This window comes from Cygnus olor, chromosome 1, assembly GCF_009769625.2.
Source record: "Cygnus olor isolate bCygOlo1 chromosome 1, bCygOlo1.pri.v2, whole genome shotgun sequence".
Taxonomy (NCBI): domain Eukaryota; kingdom Metazoa; phylum Chordata; class Aves; order Anseriformes; family Anatidae; genus Cygnus; species Cygnus olor.
This window is the reverse complement of record NC_049169.1, coordinates 40,524,512-40,550,546: the sequence shown is the minus strand read 5'-3', so window position 1 is coordinate 40,550,546 and position 26,035 is coordinate 40,524,512. Positions and strand designations below refer to the sequence as shown.

Below are 26,035 nucleotides of genomic sequence, written 5' to 3'. Positions count from 1 at the left end.
AAAATCACTTCAGTATAAACACTAGTTGGTCTGGTGTTAAATTTTTCATTCTTCTGTTTTGTTTTGTTTTTGGCTAGTGCTAATCAGTATTTACCTGAAGATTTGTGAACAATATCTATAGCACCTCTGGGGATTTTTGGTTTATCCATTAGTTACCTTCCGTTTGGAAACCAACTTTTAATTCTTCTTCAGCCATGGGAAGACTTGATGTATCTAGAATTTGGTTGGTGCATGATAATCTATGTGGGGGAAAAAAGTAATCAATCATAAAAATATCATAATTCTTCAGATTCAGAATAGCTAACAAGTCATCAAAGAGGTCTAAACCCCTCAGAAACAATAATCTCTATTTTCTCGTAAATAAAAATAAATCTGGGGGGAGAAAAAGCAAATGTAAGTGCAGTGAAAAAGTTTGGAGATTTGGAAGATGAAGTGAGATGGTGGGGCATAACTGTTGCCATTAGCCTCTGTTCTGACCTTGGACATCCTCTTGTGCCTTGGGTTTTCTTTCTGTGAAACCAATGATGATCAACAACCAAGCACTTTACAGTGAACGGGACAAGGTTATGGTTGGCTGTTACTCTAAAGTAAAAATGCCAGTAAGATCCTGTTAAATCTCCTGCCCCCCCACGATGATCTCTCTTTTATAAGGAAAGGTTTTTCAGGTTGGTCTGTTTCAGTAGAACATTATTCTGGAATGCTGAAAATAGAAATTGGGAGCAGAGACTAACGTTTTTTTGACTAACTATTGCTGGAGTCGCATTCTTTCAATGGGGATCTGTGTCAGCCATGGTACTTGGAATAGTATGAGTTTCCTCAGGCTCTAATGTACTTAGAAAATTTATTGGAAACAAAAGGTAAGGAAAGCTGTCTGTCAGCAGAAATACTAGAAATCTCATATTTATTGACATCTAATATGCATAGACAAGTTGAGTGTGTAGCAGAGAGTATTATTTGTCATGCAAATAGGACTCTAACTGAAAAGATGAAGAAAACCCTTGAAAATTCCAAATTAATTGTGACATTTGTAAGATGGTGATCTCTGTACGCTGTCCTAAGAGCTCTTTTAGTATTTGATGTGCTTGTTTAATGTTATTTTCTCTCAGTCAGTTTTTCTTTACAGGAGGATGTTGCTGCAGAGCGGAGAAAACAAGCTGTGGTAGAACAAGTGATGGTGGATCAGTTATCCAGGTAAGTGAATTTACAGTGTAAAACTACAGTGTTCCCTACAGAAGAATTTAGGTCAGTGAGTGTTTGACTTCTCTTGCTAGGAAGATGTTTTGATGACCTCATTGCAACTCTTATGTAGTCTTACATAGTGCTATTTCTAAAATCCCTTTAAATGAAAAACTTTTTAAATTTAAAATCACTTTCAAGTGCTATGTTTAAATTCATTTTTCTTTGAGAAGAAGTGTTGATTTTTGTATCTGAATCTAATTTATGGGTTTTACAGTAACAGTACTTTTCAGAAATAACCTTTTACATCTGCAAAATATATGGATAACTGTTGTTACAAATTACAAATCTTTAGTATTTATTTTCTGTTCTAAGACTGTCACCTTTACTAATATTCCATTATTAATATTGACACAACATCTCTCTGAAGTAAAGGAGTATTATATCAGTGTTAATCAGGAAGGAAAAAAAAGGAGCAGATTAATCAAATTGATCTAGGTTGTACAGGAAAGCTCTCAACTTCATTGCTATCCCTTTAGCTCCAAGAAAGCATTGGTTCTATGTAGAAAGATCCCATCATAGGTTAAGGAGGAAAAAAAAAAGTAACAGATAGGTAAAGTTGAGTATATTAAAATTATTTTTCTTATTATTGTTCCCATAAACTTGTTCTGAACAAAGCCAAGTGCAAAGTCCTGCATCTGGGTCAGGGCAATCCCAAGCACAAATACAGGCTGGGCAGAGAATGAACTGAGAGCAGCCCTGAGGAGAAGGACCTGGGGGTGTTGGTTGATGAGAAGCTCGACATGAGGCAGCAATGTGTGCTTGCAGCCCAGAAAGCCAGCAGTATCTTTAAGTGCAGAAATCACCAATTAAAACAAAGTAAACAACTAAGAAATGCTTGTCCCATATCAAATCTTTACAATGATGTGGTTAGAGCAGATGATTACAATGTGTGTTAAAAAGATGCTAGTTGTGCTGAAGTGTTTCAGTGCTGCTGGTGTTGGATTAGTTTTATGCATCTTGGATCATTGATGCTCATTCTATTCTTAACCTTCTTCAGCTGCTTCTCCTTATTTTTGCACGTATCTATGCATCTCCTGCTCTGAACCATTCTGTTGACAAAGTCAAAACAATATCCAGTAGTGCTGCAGCTGCATCAGGATGAACTTCTAATTGAAAAAGTCTCTCTGTTTATTTTCCAAATATAACTGTGCCAGTACTGCCAAACAAATTGGTATCAGAGAGCAGGATGTTAATTGGGGAAGATTAGTTCAAAACTGTCACGTGGAAAATCTATTAAAGGAAACACAAAAGGTTTTTTTGATTGTTTTAATAGAGCCAGTCTTGTGGTTAAATTATTATAACTGATGTGTACAAAGTTGGATCTGCATAGATCAGAGAGAAAGTTTATAAATTCACATCAGCTATGCAAAATAGTTTTTTCCTTCTGATTATTAATCATTTCAATAACATGTATTTTTAAGGGGTCTTCTCTTTTGTTTATTTGTTAAACTGATACTAAGAGTATCAGTTTAATATCTTAATATCAGCTGATTATCTTAATAATCTTGATATTTTAATATCGCTTCCATAACTCTAAGAAAATATACTTAAAATAATTTGCCTACATGCAAAGTTATTACATAGTAGTGCACTACCAGACTATTCTTTCATGTATTTGATTTAGAGTAATAGATTTCAGAATTTGTAAAAACAAAAAACAAACAAAACCTAAAAGAACAACCACCAACCAAATAAACAAGAAACCCTCCCTCAAATTTATGCAGGTGTAATGGCTAACTTCAACGTGTTATTGTTGAATTATTCACATGGCATTTTTATTTATTTTGTTTGTTTTTTTTCCTTGAGTAAGAATATGTAAGAACTAAAATTTAAACTTAGTGTCAGTCAGAGAGCTTCTCCCTGCTCTTTTTGGTCAGAGCTGTTATAAGTGACCCAGAACAATCCACACGTGCTGATGTTTCCAAGGAAGCTCATGGACTTCTGGGACTTGGGAACACACCCGTGCGTTTTAGAAAAAGAACACTGCATGAAACAAAGTAAGTTTTCTCTAGTGGTCATTCTTTAGAAATATTTTCTTGTTATTTTGGGCTCTGTGCTCCCTCTTTGCCTTTCCAGGTGTTTTATTGCTCACTTGGAACAAAAAACTTCAACTGAGGTCTTATTGTTTGCCTCCCCCATTTGTATAATTGCCTAGTGGGACCTATTTGGGGATTCTCTGTGTATAATGATTCACAGTATTTATAAAACATGGAAGAACCATCTTAAGCTCATACTGATACTGTTCATCACAGGGTTTTGTCAGACTTTGAGTTGGTTGAATCCTTGCAATGCTGTTGTATCCTTTTAGAGATTCCCATCCCAAGGTGCTTAAAATTGCATAAATATGCATCCATAAATGCTAATGTAGATCTTAACAATATAATCATACTTTTCCTTCATGTTTTGATTTCTGCTGAAAAATTGGCATTTAAATGTAATTTCTGAACTGTGAGCATTAAAACAGTAACTCCAACAGCTTAAGAAAAAATGAGAAAATATTTTGATTTTCATCAATGCATGCTGAAAACAACATGAATCTGCAGATCCTGTTTTTATTATGTTAATCTTTCTCAACATGCAGGCAAATATCTCTGCTTTGTACATTTTAACATCATCTTCTGAAGTCTTTTTCAACAAATATCTTCTTTTTATTTAAAAGAAAAAAGGCAACAAAACCTGTGTCAAGAACAATCTCTCAGTCTCAATCTCTTACACTCATCACATGAACAAATCTCTGTTTTGGGAACTAGTTATAGTCAATATAAAGTATCTAAGTGGGGAAAGAAGCCCCCACATGGGTATTTTGCAAGAAAATTGATTCAGTGATGGAAGCATAATGATTGGTAGAGATTTAATTCTTGACATAAGTGCATATAAACAAAATATCCCATTCATGTCTATGCTTTCTGTAGATGTAATCTCATATGATGTAATTACAGAGTGCTTTCCACATTGCAACTCTGAGTTGCTTTCTAATTCAACCACAAGAATCATCTCCTCAGCCAGTTGCCAAGGATACCGTATTTTACATGTTTTGAAATGGTTATTTTCATATACACCGTTGCTCTGTGAGCATATAGATATCATTAATTTGCTGCATTATTTTCTCAGAATAAGGACCAAATCAGGATTGACTGAAAGCGTTCTCTCTAACAAGCTACGCTTTGATAGTAGGATTATATCAAGGTAATCACACATTTTGTAAAGCTTTTCAATTCTGTGAATTTATGAATGATGATTGTTACCTTGTTGAAATATTTAATTGCACTGAACTTTTCCTTCTCTGTTACATATATAGAAAAAAGTATATATTACCTAGGTAGGTAGACCTGCGCATATAATACACCTGACATGGCTGATACAGTGTCTTTACTGTCCCATTGTACAGCATTAAGATACATAAATAATGTTACGTTACCATCATGTCAGTCATAGCTCTGTGCAGGACAGTTGGCACAGGGATGTAAAAGAGTGCTCTTAACCATAGCATGTCACTTAATTTTAACTTCTTTAAGCCTTCTCTTGGTATGTGGCAACCATTGTGGATGGAAAGGATGGCTTTATGTCTTTTTTGTAGCTCCTTACATACTAAGCTTACAGGCTGAGGGCATCTTTGTTCTGAATTGAGTAGTGGTGACATATTCTTCAACTCTGAAGCAGTGAGCTGTATAGACATAGTCAAGGATTCAGCCCCATAGCTTCATCTACCATAATGAATGCAGTAGTCCAGGTTTACGTCATCCTTTAGCGAATGAAAATTATATTGGCATTCTAAAACATGAAGCTTTGAAAGACGTTCTTAATGTTATGGAGAACAGAATATTGCATTAAGATGTGTTTCCAAATCCAGAAGATGGATTCCACAGTGGTTTAGTACAAATAGATGGCTCTTTCAAAGAAAAAGATTGTGCAATATGCAAGATTGGATATAAAATGTGTATTTCAAAATAGAAGTGTTATTTGTGTTTGGGTTAAATCAGGTTTGTATAGATGAAAAAAATATAAAGGTGCTTTTTAATTTTCCTTTTAGAAATGGTCGCGATGCTTGTAGAGAGTTGATTGGATTCTTTTTTGCATATGACCGATCCCTTACTGTGTATGAATTCCGACAGTTTGGAAAAAATAGGTAGGTTACGTTACTTAAAAAAAAAAATTATAAAACATCTTTCACTGTACCTATCAAACATAAATAAGTGTAATTGTTTTAAGATTAGTTTTGAATTATTTCACAGAACAAATGCCTTGCCTTTCATTCAGAGGGGAATTTATCAACATCAGCGAGGACAAAAGAAGGGAAAAGCTTACGATCTTAGTGACTTCTATATTGTAAGTATTCTATTGAATGCAAGGCAGTTTTATTGGTGATTTGAAAATAATATTTAGATATTCGAACTGAAAATTGTTATCTAGCATTCAGGGGAAGACATTTGGTCTTCCCTTCAGTAATGTTGTCAAATTAAGGTTTTTTTCAGGAGTCTGGGTTACTTTGCCGTTCCATGATATAGGGGTTCCAATTTTGGCTTCAGTTTGTAGATTTTCCACTAGAGGGCACAAGACTGCAGATAATGTAGAGCTTTTTGTAGATAAAATGAACTATTTGGGAAGGAGAGTCTTGAAATAGAAGACTTAAGTACTTACTTGTTAACAAATTAATGATCTTTGTGAGGTTTGCAGACGTTTTGATGAAGGCATTGACTGAATATTTTTTAAGCATGAGGGAATTGGTTTTAACTTAAAGTTTGAAAATATTTACCACCAGCTTTATAGAGAGAGCTTTTGTTAGTTTTTTTTTGTTTGTTTCTTTTCTTTAAAAAGGTGATTGTTTGAAACATGATTTGAATAAATAGCATGTATAGTCAAGTTTCTACTTAACTGAGCATTTGAAACTACGGTAGACTTGATACACCAGATAATCTGATCATTGACTATGGATCATATTGTGTTTTCTGTGCTGCTGTACATCTGTACTTGGAGAAGCGTTCATTGTTTTTAAATACAAGCATTTTCATAAATATTCGTAAATTTTGAAATACAGGATGGTTTTGCTGCATCCTCCTGTAAATCTTAAGTTTAGAGCAAACAATGCATTTGAATGAAGTATTGTAAATAAAGGCAACAACATCAGCTTTTACTATTTTGTCTAATCACTTGAGTAATCCTAGCAGTTTACATGTAACTACCATATAGGAGTTTCCAAGATGAAATAGATGACTTTGTTTATGGTATGGAGATTGAAGCTAACTCTTCTTTTTTTAGATTTTTTTTTTGGTTGTCATTTGTATCTTTGCAACCTGCAAATGGAATTATGGGAATGTGTTTTAAACAAAGGTGTGTCTTAAAGACATCCAGAAAATGTGCTGTCCCCGAGTTCATTATCTCTTTGGAATGATGTCATGTTTTTGACTCTCCATATCTTCAAGCTCAGTTTCTCGGATGACATTAAGATACACAAATCTCTCACAAAGTCCAAGTGGTTGACACACTTGCACAGCAGCAGTATCTTCCTACTTTATGGGTGTTGGAATCTTTATAATCCAAGCCTGCATGGATATTATAGTTAGAGCTACTGCTTTTTTGATTCTTGTCAATGTTCTTTGTTTCTAGTTTACTTCTGTTCTTTTCCTCCCTCTCCTTCTCACAAACCAGATACCTCACGTATTTTCTGAAGTTAAAGAAGCTATGTCCCTTGTCCCCAGCTTGGAGGGAAGAGGAATTTTAATACTCAGAAGGGACAGTATTGAATAGAACTTTTTACTAGTATTAGTGTGTTTTTATTCAATATTTATTACTGAAATACAGTAATTTTAAAGAATAACTACATATTTAAGCATTGCAAGGATTATTTGAACTTTGGGATGTCTACCTTTTGGTTGTTTGTTTATCTTAAGTATGATCATAGGTTATTGAGTGTAACTGTGGAGGGTTTCTTCTAGTCTGAAAACTTGGCTCTCAGAGAATCATTGTGGCACCTTCTGTGACCATCTGTTCTGTGGTCCAGTGAGTTTTGGATTCCATAAGAATGAAAGGATAAGAAAAATACAAAAGTAGAGCCTGGCTGAGGGAACAACAATCTATAGTATCACATTACTCAATTGTGAATTAGGGTAGAGCAGATGCTCTTACTAGACAAGCCTCCATGTAGAAGATAAAGTTTCATTTTGAAGTCTGTTTTTGTTTAATATTAGAAAAGCTCTGTTAAGAAGGTTAACTGACCTTAGTTACACTTTTCCCATCATTTCATAGCAAGACTTTAACGATCATACTTCTGAAAGTCTTGCAAAACATATTCTACGAACTATGTGACCTGTTTGTAAACCATTCTATGTTTTGCCAACAGGGAGCTAACCTAACTTTCCGAAGTGTTGATCATAATCTTCCAGAAAGTGTCAAGCAGAACCCAGTCCTCACCCTTCGTGTGATAAGTATTGATGAAACAGCTATGGATTTTCTCAAGTAAGTGCAGCTAACTTTTTCAAATTAGTCTTCCTTAAGCAAAAAATACTTTTTTATAAGAGCTTCTAATGTGTTATTTATCCTGTTAAAAAAATCTGTATTTAGGCTGTTGTTAGGAGAAATTAGTAATAGATGTGAGTGGATGTTCTATAATTCAATAACTTCCTAGAATGATAAGGAGTAATTTGAAAAAAGGAATTAATTAAATATGAAGCTATCTTACTTGCTTTGTTTGAAGTCTTTTTAACACAAATCATATTCTGAAACTTTTCTGATGTGATGAACTAATGTACTATATTCAGGGCAAAAATCATTTTTTTGTGATCAACATTACCATTGAATCTTTCATGAAGCTTATATTAAATGCTTATATCAGTTATGCCAATACAAGTGTTTGAACACAGGCAGGGGAGGGATTGATGGCTTTTTTTTTTTTTTTTTCCCCATCTTCTTTACTTCCTTTTTGTATGCCTTCCTTCTTCAGTCTTTGAGATACTGCTACACATCGAAGACTGCAGGCATTGGGGCATCTAATATCTCAACACATTTGTTTTCTCATCCACTTGCTGTATTCCCTCCAGTCAGGTATTGATACACATCGGTAAGATCACCCTGAGCATTCTCTTCTCCAGGCTAAACATTCCCAGTTCTCACAGCCTCTCCTTGTACATCAGATACTACAATCTCTTCTTGACTAGGAACAACAGAGCCTCAAATATATTTACTATCTGAAAACTACTTTCATCAGAACAACTTAATTAACCATTATTTTTCTTTCTGCAAGTGTTGAGATACATGAAGCTTGTTCTCAGTTACAGTAATATTCACTTTAAGGTCCCTTTACACTGAAAGCTCTGCAAAGAGGCCCTAGTGAGCTAACAGTCCATAAAATTGTAAATTCAAATTTAATTGGTTGTAGAAACATAGAGCTGTATAATGCTTACTTCTAATTGTTCCCTGTCTGCAGGGTTTTCATGAAATAATATAGTTTAATATTGGTTGGCTTGTGTAGGACATTTTACATCTCAGAAGCATATTGTTTTGATAAATATCTTTTTTTTTTTTTTTCATTTGTTGATAATTTTCTACCTGCGGAATTTGGAGGTGATCTAGTGTTATTTCTGAAAGCTTGAAAATGAAGACCTGTTCATTGGGTTTTAAATTCATATTTTCTGCTGCTTCTTTTCTGCTATTTCTTTTTTATACTCTCTCAAGCTGAGGTGTGGGTTTTTTTTCAGGTAGTAAATTGAAGTCTTTCTCATTCTTCTGAACGCTGTGTCTGGGTGGGGGTGTTATTGAACCGTAACTCGGTCTTCTCTGGTGGAAAACTCATGATTTGAGTCCTTTTATCCCCATTAATGTACTCGTAGAGAATCCCACTCAGGAGTGTAGAGTCAAAAAGGTCTGTTGCAGATTTTCAGGAGGAGCTATGCCCTTCTGTCACAAGCTATCTTTTGTGCTTTATGCTTGTTCTAGTGAGAATATGTTGTCCTCTGTAGGTGGTTGACTTTACAGTTTAGGTAGTTCGATATGGACAGGCTTATAGGGACTTCATAATGGGAAGTACCCAAACTGGAGATGAAAATTCTTAATAGCAGAGAGGTAAGTCTTCGGCCTCCGAAATAAGGAGTAGTCCTTCATGGCAAGGCACTGGTGAACACGCAGTTTCAAGTTGGCAGTAGTTTTTACATCTGTCTTCCTACTCTGATTAAAAGATTAAAATAACTATAGCACATTTTAATTTTTTTTTTTTAAATTTTCCAGTAGGTTCTTCCACAGTATTTTTTCTATCAAGCTTTATACTAACTTATTTGGATTACTGGGAAGCCCTTCTGAGAACACAAAATACAGAATTTCACTATAATTTTTAGTGAAGGAACCTGAGATGCGCTGATCCAGCTTTTGGTCTAAACCCTTGCCATAGTTTGTCGCCTTAGTAGTTAACTTCTTTAACTACTGTGAGTTTACATTGTTTTCGTTTGGCAGACATATAGTTAGCATGTAGCAATGAAAATAGAAACAAATGAGGTTAGAAACTCACTCTTTATTAAGTCAGATTTCATGTCAAATACATGTAGCTAATCGTGCTTTCTCCAGAAGAAGATGCAAAACAGCACATTGTGGAAAGATAAGGTGTTTTCTTGTGTTTGTTAATGGTTAGCTTGTATTTGAAATGAGAAGGCCTATGCATTTCCCAATAGAAAACTTATGTGCTTTACTGGCAATTTAACCTTGGTAGTTAAGACTCCTATTTGGTCCCAGTACTAGGTGACTCCCTTCATAGTTTATAACTCATACCTGAACTAGAAGCATTTCTTTCTTCTGGATGTGTATAACCTACAGTTAGCAGTGTAAGCATAGATAAAAAAAAGATATAGAAGTAATTTAGAATGGTGTTAACATTTCCATCATCAATATCTGTCATTACTGCTTTTTAATTATCTGGACATATTTCAAGAAATTGATTCCTTGATTTGAGAGAGATTTTATTTTCCCTGAGGGTGTATGTTTATCTATTCAACATTCAAATAAAAATGCATCAATATCCATAAACATGTTTTCCTGGAGATTTGAACTTTGCTGGCGTTCTTTTAAGAAGGCTGATCTGAATACTGCGACAAATAGGAAGCCATACAATAGGCCTATTGGCATTCTTTTGTTACCCTGCTAGTGATGCTTTTAACACTCGGTACCTTGTGCTTCTTGGATGTTATCAGTCAGATGTTGAAAGTAAACAGGATCTGGACAGTCTAGTACCCTCCAACAGGTATCTAAAGATCTAAACAGAGTTATTCTTTTGTCTCCATTGTTTCTCCAGATTGCTAACAATAAAGCCATGTGAGTGCAGAAGCCTTTTAGTTAATTCTTTTCTTGAGTGATCACCTCACCACTACTTTGTTCTAGTAATTAAAATTAAATTTGAAATCTATGGGGGACACAAGTTTCTCAAGAATATATGTTGGGAAATATATGGGATATTTCATAAGCATATACAGCAGCTTCTACCTCTTGAAGTTTCTCTGAGCTGTCTCACAAGATATTTTTTTTGTGTGATTCCCATTTATTGTGTCCTGTTTATTAGCTTTTTTTTTTTTTTTTCCAAGCATTTCTGTGGAGCATTTTTAGAAATCCATGACTTATTTATTAGAGCCCTCTTAAATGGATTACTTTATGTAGTTCTGCAAGAACCAAGCAAAGAAAGCAGGTTTTTAAACAATAATTAGCATACATGCGTATTTGTCTTCCTTGAAATCTTCAATGGAAAACTCTTCAGGTTCCTCAAAGCTTCTATTAATACCATGTCCATTTCTTTTATGAAAAATGTCTATCCGTTAGCTTGCAAATTTTTCATTATCTCTTTGTTTAGTAAATTCTGGCCATTGCTCTTTGGAGCTGCTTGTAGGTTGCATGGAGAATGCATGGTCACTGCAGTTACAAGGTCTGGAATTCTCTCTTACTGCTCTCAGGTGTCCTTGATGGACCATGTCCATGGCAATTCTTCCTTGGTTCAGGACATATATTGTCATATACTGTCAGTTGAATGAATACAGTCATATGGAACCCATTCTTATTGTAAGGGACTCGGTGATAGTGTGTGAAATACCTGAATACTGTCAGGTAGAAATCTTTTAAATAGTTCTGTTCCTCTGCAGAAGTATTCCTTTGTTGCTGTGTTGGTCCCCAGTGCCTCCTTAAGTGATACTGTTCTTGATCTGCATCATGAAAGATAATCTCTTCTGCCTTTTTCCTGATTAGTTAATAACAATGTTAGTCTTTTTGCCCTTGTGTGCCATTAATCACAAGTGCAAGACATAAAACAGGTGGAAAATTGCTCACTAATTTTGGTCTTATAATTTTGACATTTTTCTAGGAAAATAATGATTCAAGATATAACTTGTATAGTTTTGATTTTTTTCTTTTAAAGAGAGATTTGTAGCTACTTCATGTTATTTTCCTGGTTACCAAGTGTTGCTGCTTTAACAAACTTTTCCACTGGTCTAAGCTGAAGATTAGGACTGTTCAGATATGCTTCTGGAGATTGTACAAACAGGAGGAATTATGCATGAGTTATAAATTGGAAGAGGAGCTGCTAATGGAATAGTGTCAGACAAGAGTTTCTGTATATCTGCAACTATTCAGCAAGGACTTTTTTGTATGCCACGTCAAACTCGAGCACTTGGACACAGTGCTTATAAGGACAGTATAAGAACTAAATACAAAGTTCATTTTTTTTTTTTTACTACAGCTATTTTGAATTCAGTAATATTACATATGATTTTCCCCAGTCAACTTTAAATTGTTACTATTTTAGAGCTCCCTCTGAGGAATTCAAGCAAGAATGTTCCGAGCAAGTGACCAATGACAGCAGAGTTTTCAAGAAGATTCAAGGTTTGTGTCTACCAGAACCCACTTAATTTTAATTTCTGTGTCTCTGTCTTTACAGCTCAGCACAAAGAAGAGTGGTGACACTTCAAAGATTTTATTCGAATAAATGAAGCTAACCAAGAGTTAGATATTTATCAGAATATTACAAAAATCTGATACTGGAATAAACTGTTCATAAGAATACTTTCTACTCTAAACTTTCCTTCTTTAAATAAACAGTCTGGCTAAAGATCATGGAAACAGTACAGAATAATTGTGAATGTAACCAATAAAATATCACTCTCTGTGACAACAAAATCTTAAAAAAAAAAAAAAAAAAAAAAAAAAAGGCTAAATCATAACAGTGATCCTATGTTAAACTGGCATCAAATTAAAAAAAAACCTGGGGAAATATGCAAACATAATCTTATTTATTCACTTAATTCTGTTTTAGATAGTTCTTTGGCCATCATTTCTATGCATTGAAAAGTAGTTTTTTCATATTCTTCAACGTTATCCTTACTAAATATGTGAGTACAATTTAATAGTATATTCTAGAATATGTAATTGTATTTTGCCAATTTCCTACCTATAGTCTTTTGGACAAGAGCATAGCTTTGTGTTTAAAACTATAGAAGGATGTTTATGCGCTTGCTGTGTAACATGAGTCCACAAAAACTGTTGAATTGAACAGTTTTTAGTTTGTAGAATCTCCAGTATAACTTTTAATAGCAAACCTGCTTTAAGTAGGCACTCTTTGGTCACTACAATCTACTTGAGCACTTACTTTTAGAAAGATTGTTGGAATAATACGTTAGGGATATTTTTTATCTTCTAGTTCTCCTTCCTCTCTTTTTTTTTTGTCCTAGTGTTTCTGAATTATCTGACTATATCTAAAGCTTGCTGGTGTGGCTTGGAAGAAGGCTTAGTGTATATACTTCAAGTCGTATTTTAATGTACTTCTGAATTTGATCTTTACTGGAAAAAAAATTGTCCCTCATCCTCTTCCCCTCCATTTTGCTTTTTAATAGTAGATGCCAGTAATTTGAAGATGTAATATGGTAATAGTAGATGACTTCTGTTAGCAGGGTATGCTGGGAAACTCATACAGCCCTAAAGAGAAACTGCTGCACAGAGATTTTGATAAGGCCATCATTTTTACTGTAGAAATAGTTCTTTGCCTATCAGTTTGGAACGATTTTGCAGAATTACTGATACTTGTTCTTGTTTCCACATGTATTTAACACCTCTGTACAGAAAAGGAGTGAATCTGTGTCCCTTAATGGATGTTTGTATTAGCAAAGTACAGTGTTGCTGAATTGCTTTGGGCGTTGAATAATAGTGCATACGTATTCGATTCCAGTGGAAGTTAGCAGTTTCATAATCTGAGCATATATAGGACAGCAGACATTCTTTCCTTCTGTGATCTTTTTAATGTTTTATTAGATGTTGCTGCTGCTTTATGTGATTTCTGTTACATGTTAAGTAACTGATAGTTTCATTTTGAACTCACATCTGGTCATTAAAGGTATGAGAGCTTAGCTGTGTGGATGTGCCTTTTAAGCAGCAGTGCCAGTGGCCTTGTTTACTTTTGTAACAGCTCCATAGCATGCGGTCAACTTCAGGTAATTGTTATGCCCTTTCCTTCTGTAAATCCTCAGGTATGCTCAGAGAGACACTAAGTAAAAGAGGAGTTCGAGTTATAACAGGCCTAGGAAAGTATTTCCGACATATAGACAAGAACAGAAATGGTTTTCTCTCTCAGGCAGACTTTAAAGAAGCTCTGAAAGTATTCCATCTGGAAGTGCCTGAAGGGGTAAGTCTAGCTGAAATTGTAAGCTTGGGCAGTATTTCACTTTAATTTATGGAATTATTTCTTTGCTTAAATCTACTACAGCTTAATACCTATTTTTTCCATGGCTTTATTTCCTTGTGTTATATTGGCATTTCTACATTCAGTCCTATGTGAAATTCTTGAATAAATAAAAAAAATAAGTGTGCAATCCTTTTGTGTTATGAAGAGCGGCAAGTGCGAGTGCAATCCATTTTTCTTTTTCAGCCTTTTGAAGATATTCTGTAGGGTACTATTTACTTATTGCTCTTCTTTTTAAATACTATGTTACAAGAAAAGCACACAACTATCAAAACGGTTAATAATGTGAATTATGGTCATCAGTGACCAATGATGACTTGCGTTATTTTGAGAAATGTTTGAGTCAGTTTGGATGGGGACATTGTTCTTTGTGAAAGTATTTTAATTTCCTATTGTAGCAATTGTTTTTTTCTAGGACATAGTGAAATTTTTTGGCAAAATATTTTTAAATTACAGGACTTTGAATCCTTGTGGCTTATTCTTGATGATAGCAAGAGTGATAAAGTTGACTATGGAGAATTTATTCATGCCGTAGTTGGAGAAATGAATGAATATCGGAAAGCATTTGTAAGAAAAGTAAGTTTCACTGCAGATAGTATAGATATTTTGCAGTCTAACTTTGGAGTTAGTTATTGTGTTTTGAATTTTTACTTAAATTTTGCATCTGGTAATTGACTTTTTAAACTGTCAGATTAGTGTGTTAAAATAAATGTAAATTAGAAGACTGCATGCTGTTCCATTGTTGAGTTAGTTAATTTTGAACTGCAACCTAGAATCAAGTCCTTTATTATTTTAGGTTTGAGTATGCATGCTATTCTTACAGTGCACTCCAGTGTGGAAAGCATCTGGCACTCCAAAGCTCTGTCTTCCAGAAATCTCTCTCTGTATTTTGGCAGATCACTATATTTGTTATCCATATGCACTGTGTGCGTTTTTTTCTCAATGTCTAAAATAAAGGCAATAATACTTGCCTTCTTTGAGACATCCAATTCGAGGCATTGCATTAGTGAGAGTTTTTTATATTTGAAATGTCATTTTGTTATTTGTCTATCTAGAAACTGGAAAGACAGAGGGATTGGAAATGTATTGTGACTGTTTCCAGTGTGAAACACTGGTTACAAACCAGCCAGTATCATAGTGACGGGATATCATAAAGATCAAGAAATGGGACATGCTTTTGTTCTTTTAATAATGGAGGATCTGACTCTCCCAGCCCTATATATTGGGTATGTGTATTAGAGTAAGCTGTTGAAATTAAAATGAAGCTGCTCTTAGTAGTGCTGTAGAGGCACACTGGAATGACACCGGAATCTTAGTAATTGGAGGAGACAGAAAGCAAGCAGCTTAACTGCTGATTCTAAGGATGAGCTAGAAATTTTGGAGAGAAGACAATTTTTTTTTTTTTTTGAGTTTGTGAAGGGACCACATTTGAAGTGAAACTTGTCAAGATAAAACAATTGTGAAATTTCATAATGTTGAATTCTTTACTGGTATCTGGTGACTGTGATAGCAGATTCAATTTACTTAAATAAAATATGTAAATCAGAATAATCCACTGAACAAATCTGAAAATATGTGCTAGGTAGCTAAGTATGTTTGGACTTTAATTTTTTCTGCCTTTTTTTCCCCCTTGTTTAGGCTTATATGAAACTAGACTTCAACAAAACTGGAAGCATTCCTATGGTAGACATCAGAAAATGTTACTGTGCAAAGAAACATCCTCTAGTATTGGCAGGTAATTAATTAATATTAACAACAAAAAATGAAGAAAAAATAAAATCTACAATTAAAGTAGTGAACTTGTTAGCAGATATATGAGATCCAGAAACTGATACTAATATAAACTGTTTTCATTTCATCTGTTAACAAGAACTTTTTTCCCTCTGATTACCTATGATGTGTCTATCTGGAACTTGGCTATAAATAGTAATGGAGTTTATATACACAATTTTAATAGTTGCTTTTTATCATGCTGCAAATACTTCACACATATAGGTTAGATTGCTTTCCTTACCTGTGTAGGACTACATTTAAGTAGTTATATATCGGCTCTTATGTGCAAGAAATCACTGACCCCTATGATATCAGTAATTTAAAATTAAGAGAATACTCTCCTTTTCATATTACTGTTTTCCCTCAACTTCTGTAAGGCTTCCAAGTGACACTAGATGTACTCATCACTTGGGGTTCCTTCTGAATAAATTATTAATTTATTTCTAGGACATGGATTGTCATTCTTTACAGAGAAAATGTTGGTATCTTCGTTATTTTTCAGGCTTCACAAAAATGTTTAAACTCTGCCATTGGAAAGATAGGAGTTTAAATCTTTGTATGTCAGTTTCTAAAATAGTATCTCCAGATACCAAACTAGTTACTATGAAAGTCTCTTTAGTGTCTTGAACCTTTCTGTTTTACCAGTAGAAGAAAAGATGTTTTCTGTATTGCCAGTGACCTTAATAGTAATATACGTGAGGATACTTTGTGGATTAAGAATGTTGGACATTCCATTTTTTTTTCCATTGCTATAATGCTATATTTTCTCCATTTTTTTCCTCAATGCAATAAAAGTCATCTAAAGTATAATCTTTATTAAGTTGCTAGAACACACATGTCAATTCCAGAACATTCTTGAATGAAAACTTGCATCTTAATGTGTTCCTAGAGCTTTGAACTCATATTACATTAAACACATGATTTATCACAAGTTTACTTCTGATTTACCAGAATTTTAATTAAGGAATGTTCCATTTAGTTTTAGCAGTCATTTGAAGAAAAGTCTTCCTGATCTTATAATCTATTAAAATCGACTTTGGCCTCATGTTTCCAATGATATTTAATGCTATCGTAAGCTATTAAAGGAAGGTAATTTCTGCAACTGGTGTTAAGTGAGCAAATGACTTCATTGCCTCTTGTGAAATACTGAATTTGTTCAAGAAAAATATTTGCAAGCCAAAATCTTAGATTTTCTTTCCTAACATATATTAACTGTCATATATTCATTGGTCTTGAAAATGTAATTAATGGAAAAAAATACACTTTCACAGGCAAAGCTACAGAAGAAGAAATTACAGCATCATTTTTAGAAACATTAGGAGAGTCCTGCAGCAATCCCAATGAAGTGTCCTATTCTGAGTTCGAAGATTACTATGAAGGATTAAGTATTGGAATCATGGATGATGATGATTTTGTTAACATCTTAAGGAACCCTTGGGGAATTTAGAGTGGAAGAAGACAAATGAAAACGAAAGACCTTCTGAACAAGGAGTGAACTAAACAAGGAAGAGTTTAGTCGTGACATGCGTTACTTCATAATTAGTGTCTTAAATTGATTTCAAGGACTGAAAATTGTAGATGCTTTCAGAATAATACAAAATAAGTTTCTTACAGAGTCTGTTGAGCAATGCTAACCACTTTTTCAGTATAAATGTTGTTCATGCATTTTCATTGGCTGTTCACCATACCAGAAGGCAGCATTTACTTGATATTAGAATAAAGTGTCATTTTCGAATTCCCTCTTATTTTAAAATACTAAAATGTGTGAGAGTATGTGCAAGAGAAATTTTAGTTTTATGATTGTGGAAAGCTTTAGATATGATGATGTAAATATCTGTGGTAGCTTTTCTTCAGTTTTCTTTTTATAAAAATGCCATATCTTTTCTTATAACATTCTTTTCTTTGTTTCTCATTATTTATGCTGGTGGTCAGCCTGAGAGAGAGCAGGCCATCCCCATTCAATTTGGAGGAAGACCATAGTACTGAAAATGCAGAGAATTTCACACCAATTAACCTTTAAACTAGTATCCAGACCATCTCTGCTGCTTTTTTTTTTTTTTTTGTCTTGTTTAGGGATCTTCAGAGATGAATCCCAAAGGCTTTAATAAGCACAAATATATTTTTCAGTGTCCTTCTTTTTCTCTATTTTGCTAAATTGTTTTCAAAACAAATTTTTGTTTAAGTATCTGGCTTCTCTACTTTCTATTGCTGTGATTTTTTTTCAAACTAATCAATGATATCCTTTGTCAAATTGATATACATCATTTTATGTCTATTCTGAAAGTATAAAACAGAAAAGTATATATTAAAAAAACACCTTGTTTCAACAAAAATTAAGCTTTGAATTAAAATATTCCTTGCTACTTCAACTCTCAGCCAGGTATGCTTTTCAATGTAATACATCCCGTTAATTCTGTAAGGTTAATTGTGTTAGGAAATAAAAAATGTATTATTAATTAGTTTTATATATATATATATATATATATATATGTATGTATGTAGATAGCACTTGGTTTCAATATACCTTTCAAAATTAACTGTATGTTGAACTGCATGTTTTAAGCCTATGCAATTAAAGTATATTAGCTTTCTCCATGCATGTCTGACTAGTTTTGAATTTACTCCGTGGTTAATAAAACCCTCCTCTGAGACAGAATTTGTGCTTCGTAGGAATTTAAGTGCAGTGCTGAAAATGAATGCTAAAATGAGGGCCTTTGGTCCCTCTGTGGCTGACTGGTTTATTCTAGATATAGCACTTTCTTGTTCTAATAGCTTGTACATTGTTATCTTTTGTTTGTACCATGTCTGCGTGTGTATCTAGAATTGCAATTTCTCCTCTAAACACTCAAATGAGGATTTTTTTTTTTTTCAGTTCAGTTTGGGGCTGCAGAAGTCTGTCTGTGTTCGTTTACAGAGAAAGACAGATTCTGTCAATGCTTATTCTAAAGCAAGAATTCTGATGTGGCTCATTACATATATGTGTGCGTGTACATATATATATACATATATATATATATGTATATATATATATATATAATTCCCCTTTCCTCCTGGAATTTCTCTTGCTGGTAAGGTTTTGTCAAGTAGTATTTGTGGAATTGGTGATTCTGAGAAAGGCGTCCTCAGGTTTTGCAGTGATCTCCTTGTTGATGTGTCTGTTCAAATAACAGAAAAAATCAAGTGGCATTTTTGTCAGTCTTTTAAAGAATCACCTACTCTGTTAGACTTGTTCACTTAGGAGGGCTGTACCAACATATCAAATTGAGTTACAACTTTTTAAGTGTGACAGTGATTGGGAAATGACGTATTAATGTAAATTTTTTTTTTTTTTGCAAGAAAACCTCCCTGGTGATGCTTTTAGGAAGGTTATTCCACATTATCCTACGGAGTAGAAAAACTGATCACAACTGGATGCTTCCTTAGTGAGTCATCTTATCAGCACAAACTGCAAAGGTCGTACCTGCTGCAAATTAAATGGTGTTTATTGTTCTTATCACTAAAGTTAGGTGAATGATAGGCATGAATGATATTTCCATAACTTTGGTAGTAATGCATTTTTTTCTTCATCTGAAGTTAGATCCTTAACAGGGTAATCTACAATAAATTCTAAAGGTCAGAAATTACCTAAAAAATACAAGCCCGTACTTTGGTAATTCTCTAAAACCTGGTAGGTATTAAATTTCTGTTAAATACAAGGTCAGTTATACATCAGTGGCTGCCTCAAAACACCAGCTGCGATGTCTCTGGTGAATTTATAACGGAGTTCACAAAAGTTCCTTTTAAAAAGTCACTTTCTATCTGCCTGCTGTTATTTGTTCTCTAAAAATGATGGCAAAGAATTGACACAAACTTCTACCAAGGCTGGCACACCATGCTTGCAGTTAGCAGAAAAACTAGCAGAACAGAAACTGTATTCAGACCAGGGTCTGTGCTGTGGGATTCTTTTTATTATCAGTATTGAAAAGCAGCATCTGAAAATGCTGGGGAATCGTAGCCTGTACGGTTCCTCTTTGGAAATCAAACATCATAGCATACACTCTGGGTAAGGAAGTAATGCGAGTCTGTAAACCCCAATGGGTTGTTTCTCTGAGTATCTAATACTTTAGTAATTTTTTGTTTGTTTAAATATACTTGAAATCTACTTGTATGGTTGAGATAAGAATAACCAACTGTTGTGATCTATATTTCTGTGTTTGAGTACTTGGAAAAGCTGTCAAAAGACTCTTTTCAGTAACAGTGGTCTCAATGCTCAGTTTAATTGCATTCTGATTTGCTTATATTTACTTGTAAATGAACCCTGAAGCCTTTTCTTTGATCAACATTTTGTAGCTTTGAAACTTTCTCGAGGTATCTGCTGGAGCTTGCTGCCTTTAAATGTGTTCAAACAAAATGTTTTCTGTATTCGGTACCTTTCTCAGAATTGCTCATGTTTTCTGAATTAGAGGGTGGGTGTTCTTAGATGGGGTGTTCTTGTTCTTAGATGTGGTTTTCTCAGGCACAGAAGCTGTCTGGCTTCTTTCCTGAAAGTTAGTGCTTAATACAACTAGGGGTCTTCATGACAGCCCTAATTTAAACTTGTGCTAAGAAGTCTGAGCAATCTGCTGTAATTGAGGAAAGCAGAAGTGTGTTATGCTGCCAATATTTTGCCCTGATAAATGAATGTACTCCCAGAAGACAAGTGGAAATGAATGAAGTGGTGCAACTCCTCATTTTTGAGGTCTATGGCCACTTCATCAAATGAACGTGCACTGGCAACGCTAGCTGGAGTGTTTAAGAACGTTTTTAAGAAGCAAAACACAAGTACGGGTACAAACATTCAGAAGCTTCACTTTGTCACAATGGAACTATGACATCTGACATCCTCACCTGGGACGGTTTTGATGGCAAGAGGAGGTATTACTACTGATTCAGATGCACAAATTCATTTTTCTTCCATAAAAGTCACTGCCACCTGCTCAAATTTTATGGGTCTTAGGGGACTGCAAAAAAAATAAATCAAATGTGTGCGTAGAGAGGTGCTGTTTAGTTTTTGTTTGTTTTTAAGCATGCTATATCTAGTGTAAAAGAGAGAGCCTAGAGCTGATTTCTTGTGGGTTGGTCTAGTTAAGTCCATAGAAAAACAAGACAAGTATCCTTCTGTGGCAGAAAAAAATAAGGATAGTAGAAAATACTTTTTTCTGCATATTACTCCAGCACCTTATACTCTATCCTTCCTCTCCTGCATAGTAATGAATTTAGAGACTGAGACAGTTCTGTGTGTGCTTCTCATGTTAATGTTCTCGTCTTTGAGTAGCTGAGTCGGGTTTGATTTTTTTCTACAGACAGCTTTTCAAAATATTACCTGACCTGCAAAGTACTTAGGAAGGAAACGTGGCAAGAAGGTGCCAGTTGATGACCCTAGGAGTTGTTTTGTTGTGTGGCTCTTATACTTCTGTTACATACCTTTGTGACTGTGGAGAAGCAGAGGCTTAAAGAGGGATCTTAGAGGAAAAATACCCTTTGGAGAGGGGGGGGGACGGGACACAAAAAAAGCCATCTTTTTATTACAGACTTCATATTGTTACAGTATCTGTTGTATTGGAATTTGCAGTATCTGCTACATGTTTTATGACCTCTTTTTCTCCTCACTCGTTATAGTTGGATGGGATTAGTTGGATTCTCATGAAAGAGGTTTAGTATTTTTGAATCTTTTGTTGGCTCGTGTCTTTTGACCTCTTGCTGTCATTCCCCTCCACCCCTGGTTTGGGGAGAAGAAAAGAACCTGGAAAAGAGTGCGTTTTATTTATTTATTTATTTATTTATTTTTCTCTAGGTTCTCCTCTTGGACAGCTGAGACCAGCAGGCAGAGCCTCCCTAGGGCTGGGAGAAAGGCTGACCTGGAGGCTGGGAGATGTGCAGTGCAGGGCAGTTGTCTGCCCACCTTTCTGCTCGGTTCCTTTTGTAAGGCTTGTCAGATGGGGATGACTTCTAGACATTTAAATACCTGCCAGTTTGTCTTGGCCAGGCTGGAACAGAAGGAATGACCATCTCATGGCAAGGCTGGTCTTTGCTGTAATCTTTCAAAATATCAACTACTTACTATGGTCTGGCTGCAGTCAGGTATAATGGAAAGGGTAGAAACTGGACAGAGATGAACTAAACAGAAGACAAAAAAAAAAAATAGGTAAAGAATATATAATGGTAGCACTTTCAGGGACAATGGGGTAGATGAAACAGCAGGGAATTGCAAAGAGCTCCTTGCAGGAAGGCAGCAGGGATGCGTAGGGCTTCTTCCCTTCAGTTGTAAGCTGGGAGTGAAACTCAGCAGGAACGGATTAATTTAGGTTCCAAATGTCTCTGTTCCAAGGATACCTCTTGCTGTTCTGGTGTCCTTTTTTTTTTTTAATCAATCCAATTTTGATAATTCTGCTTATGCTCTTATTTTGAGCTTTGGCTAAGGCCCTCACAGGATTTGCTTTGGAAGCAGAATGCTCTGGGTGATACCCGTTTTACCCTGAGTTACACTTCACGTGGGGAAATCCCAGGCCATTATCGGAATGTGCAAGTTAAAATCAGGGGAAGCTAAAATAGCAGGTTTGGTGATCTATCTTAAGCAATACTCCCTTTTCTTACAACCTGTGTTAAGTAAGTGAACGTTTAATGACTCCTATGACTAATTCTGAGATCCTATGATTTGTCTTGGCATGAATTAGATCCTGTACTCACACTGGTAAAATTACTCCCCCGAAGTCATTTCCTTTGACAATAGTATTTGCCTTGCAGATGTTAGTGATTAACCGCGAGTTTCATTTGTGAGTATTGCCGTTGTTTTCATGTAATAGACGTGCTTGAATTCTTCTCCTTTTTCAGTATTTCAGGACGAAAAGGAACAGTAGCAGAGGTCAAACCAATGCTACAATTTCACTCTTTTTTTATTTTTTTAAATCAGCATTTTGGAAGTGTCTGATACAGCAGCACGGTTCAAACCAAGTTATAATATTCTGCTTTTTGTGGATGTAATGTGCTTTTAAGAAATATGCTTCTAGATATTACTGTTGCATAGTTTCAGGTAACCATAGGGAAATTGACTGTCTTAATTGTTAATTCTTAATATCCTGATACGAAATGTTGAGAAGCATCAAACAAAAATCATTATAAATTAACAAAAATGCAAGGGGAGGCTGGTGACATGCCTCTGGAATTGTGCTCTGTCAGTTCTGTACTGTGAAGCTGAATGTACTTTTGATGAATCAGGGCACAATGATGCTCTTCATTTAAGAAAGCTTATGACTGTAGACCTTTTCATGCGTCTGAGTTCTTGAACACATTTTGCATAGAGAAGGGGCTGGGTGGCTGTAGGATGGGAGCTGACACAGGAAACATCCTAAGCAATTTTCAAAATTAACATTAAAATTAATTAATGTTAAAAGTCAAAGAGTTATTAAAAAATGTAAATGAGCCTGATAACTGGTGGCAATTTTTTTTTTTTCCCCAGATGAGCATAGTATTCACTTTTTCTGATTCTTCTAGCTTTTAAACTAGAGCTGCCCTTTCTGGAGCAGGGTAGCAATCTTTCAGTCACAGCATTGGAGGAGCTTGAAGGTACACTCAGGATGGCAGCTCTGCTCTCGGAGCATCTCTTTGTATTTGGGCTTCCACCATACTTCTCCTTTTGATCAGGAAGCTTATTGAGCTGGGTCGTATGTCAGTTACTATTTCATTAATTTTTTTTTTTTTTTTTGTAGCTTTGAAGCCCCTAAAACCAAACTGAGCCACAAGCTGAGCTGGGCACTATGCAAACAATTGCTTTGGGATACAATCCTTGCCTCAGAAAGTGTAACATCTATATTGGAAAAGGGTAGAAGGGGAAAAGAGAGGGAGAAAGACAGGAGACAGGGAATATTATCTTAATGATGTAAGCAGCTGAAATGTAATGTAAGCACAAACGTCTCATCTTGCCTCTTGCTTAACAAATACCAATGATAATTTGTACAATAAAAAGATAATTTAAAAGTCAGAGCAAATCTTCTCTGCGTAGGTTAGCAGGAACTCTAAATAGCTAGGCAGCTAGGGTTTTAAAATACGATGATGATGATTTTCTTTGTTTAGGCAACTCCCAAAGAGATGATCTTTAGAATTTATATATATATATATTCAGTAGGGTACTTTTAATCCTCTTCCATGTGACATTTCTGACTTTTAAAAGGAGAATTATTACATGATATGGGAGCACTTCTTCCATTTTTGATAGTAAATATTTACTAATAAGTATAGTAGGGAAGATGTTGATTGTGTGTGTGTGTGTGTGTTTGTTTTTGTCAGCCTCCATCTTGAGGGAGAAGAAAGCAGATGAGAACATGAGCGGAACAAAGTGGCAGTAAGGGACTTCCTCATGCATGCCTTGCCATTAGCTGTCTTGCATACCTAAACAGCTTTCCTCGGTACAGCAATGGCAGACTGACTTCTGTCTCTTTGCCCGTGTTGCTGGTTGTCAAATTGCAAGCTAAGTCGAATGGTGCAGATCGTAAACCTGACACCTTGGGTCTCAGCTGGAGACTGCCAGGGAGCCAGTGCCGATGCTGCAGTGGGCCTTGTGTCCTTGAAGGGAAATTATACTTACCAAGAGGGGTATAACACTCAGCTCAGTTTTGCTTGCATGTGTTAAAGGCTGGGGGCGGGGTGTGTGTGTGTGTGTGTGAAGAAGGCACTGCAGCAAAGGTATTCCTACCTTTGAAAGCACTGCTACCTGTACTTTGGCAGGTCACATCAGACCAGGGCCCAGCAACTGTCTCTGTTCTTGGTTTGTACTGCAAGAGGTACTCGGGGCCTCGGGCAAAGATGCTGATGCCCCTGCTGCTCACTTTCCTCTGGTTTGGAGATGTCTCATCCGTGCTCCACTCACACCACGTGTGCACAGGACAGGTTCATGGCAAGGGGCTGGTGTCCTGTTGACTTTGTTGTGACAGCTTTGCCCTAATCAGGTGTGGAGAGCCACTTAGTGCCAACGTCTGCAGCAGCCCCTGGCCCTGCAACTTCCTCCCGTGGCTCCAGGTCAATCCCTTTTTTCCTGTAAGGAAGGCATAGAGCAAAGAGAGCACTGCAGGTCAAAACAGATTGGGAAAAGCTGTCAAGGATATCAAATGTTGCTGTAACACTTGCAAGATTAGCACGGATGGAGCATGTTCTTTGGCAACCAAGTATAACAGTCAATGTACCGATCTGCTCTGCACTTAAGTATGTAAGGCAACTTCTTCGAAGACAGGCAGAGACCAAGAAAACCTGCAGCTTCACAACTTCCTCATACTGGGATGGGCTACTAACTGAGAGCTAGCTAGGCTCTTTCTGCCAGGACTTCTCCGCCCGAGCACGACCCTGCATGGCTCTTCAGGGCTCACTGGCACCTTGCCTCTGAGGAGGAAGCGCTGCTGATGCTGCCCATGGTGGATGTGGCATTTCCCATCTGGTTCTCCCCTGCCAGGTAAGGTAATGGCCGAGCTTACAGGTTGCAGCAGAAATCTCTGTCGGCACCTCTAACTTTTGTGAGCATGGCTGAAGCACTAGAGGAGGAGATGCAGTGTTTATCTCTTGAGAATACTGTTCTGTTTCCATGGCAGTAGACGGCTCAGTCCAGATTTGGGCAATCCTGTCTGCAAAGTGGTATGGAAAAAAAATTCAGAGAGAAAAACTTGACTGCAACTGAATGAAGGCAGTCATAATTAATCAAGCTTGCATACACTGAGGTTGTGTCTGCTCTATGAGACTGCAGACACTATGAAGAAACCTCTTTTCTTCCTGCATAGCTAAGGTTTATTAAATTTATTTATTTATTTAAAATCAGTCCCAGTGAGATTCTGCATGAGACTTCTGCCACTTGCACTCTAGGGGGTTGTCTTCTGACAGGTGAACTATAACTACATGCAATGAGAAGAAAAAAAACACGTTGCAAAACATAATTATTAATTAGAGAATGAGCTAGCTATTGTTACAAAATCTCTACAGTGACAGAATGGTCAATGAAATAGCTATTTCTTCAGGGAATGCCTCAAAGATCATCAGTGCACGCACCTTTGGAACATAACTCATCAAAGTGGATCACTTGCCTTGTTGGGGCAGACATATTATGATCTCTTACTACAAATTGATGAAAGTAATGGAGTTTGTTAGTCACAGAAAGGAGGAAAATGATATGAGGTAGGTTTCCAGTTGAGCTGTGATGGAACTCAAAAACCAGCTGGAGCAATACTGGCCTCATCTGAAAATGGTGGTAGTCCTTTAGTGTGCTTCCACTGATTTTGATGGCATCTGAAGGACAGTTGTTTGACTTCCTCAGATAAATCATCATCATATGCAGTT

The 26,035-nt window shown here is 35.8% G+C and overlaps 1 protein-coding gene across 6 annotated transcripts in view; it reads left to right on the top strand.

Annotated features, from left to right (window-relative positions):
- The window catches only part of CAPS2 (calcyphosine 2), a 32,472-nt gene extending 14,174 nt beyond the window's left edge, over positions 1-18,298 (top strand). For all 6 annotated transcript variants that reach the window (XM_040553587.1, XM_040553593.1, XM_040553610.1 and 3 more), the window contains 11 exons: positions 1,124-1,191; positions 3,117-3,236; positions 4,351-4,425; positions 5,270-5,365; positions 5,472-5,565; positions 7,577-7,692; positions 12,005-12,081; positions 13,719-13,873; positions 14,387-14,506; positions 15,569-15,665; positions 16,975-18,298. In XM_040553587.1, the coding sequence (XP_040409521.1) occupies positions 1,124-1,191; positions 3,117-3,236; positions 4,351-4,425; positions 5,270-5,365; positions 5,472-5,565; positions 7,577-7,692; positions 12,005-12,081; positions 13,719-13,873; positions 14,387-14,506; positions 15,569-15,665; positions 16,975-17,150 (1,194 nt within the window). In that variant the 3' untranslated portion in view covers positions 17,151-18,298. The remainder of the gene's footprint in view (positions 1-1,123; positions 1,192-3,116; positions 3,237-4,350; positions 4,426-5,269; positions 5,366-5,471; positions 5,566-7,576; positions 7,693-12,004; positions 12,082-13,718; positions 13,874-14,386; positions 14,507-15,568; positions 15,666-16,974) is intronic.
- The last annotated feature ends 7,737 nt before the right edge of the window (positions 18,299-26,035 follow it).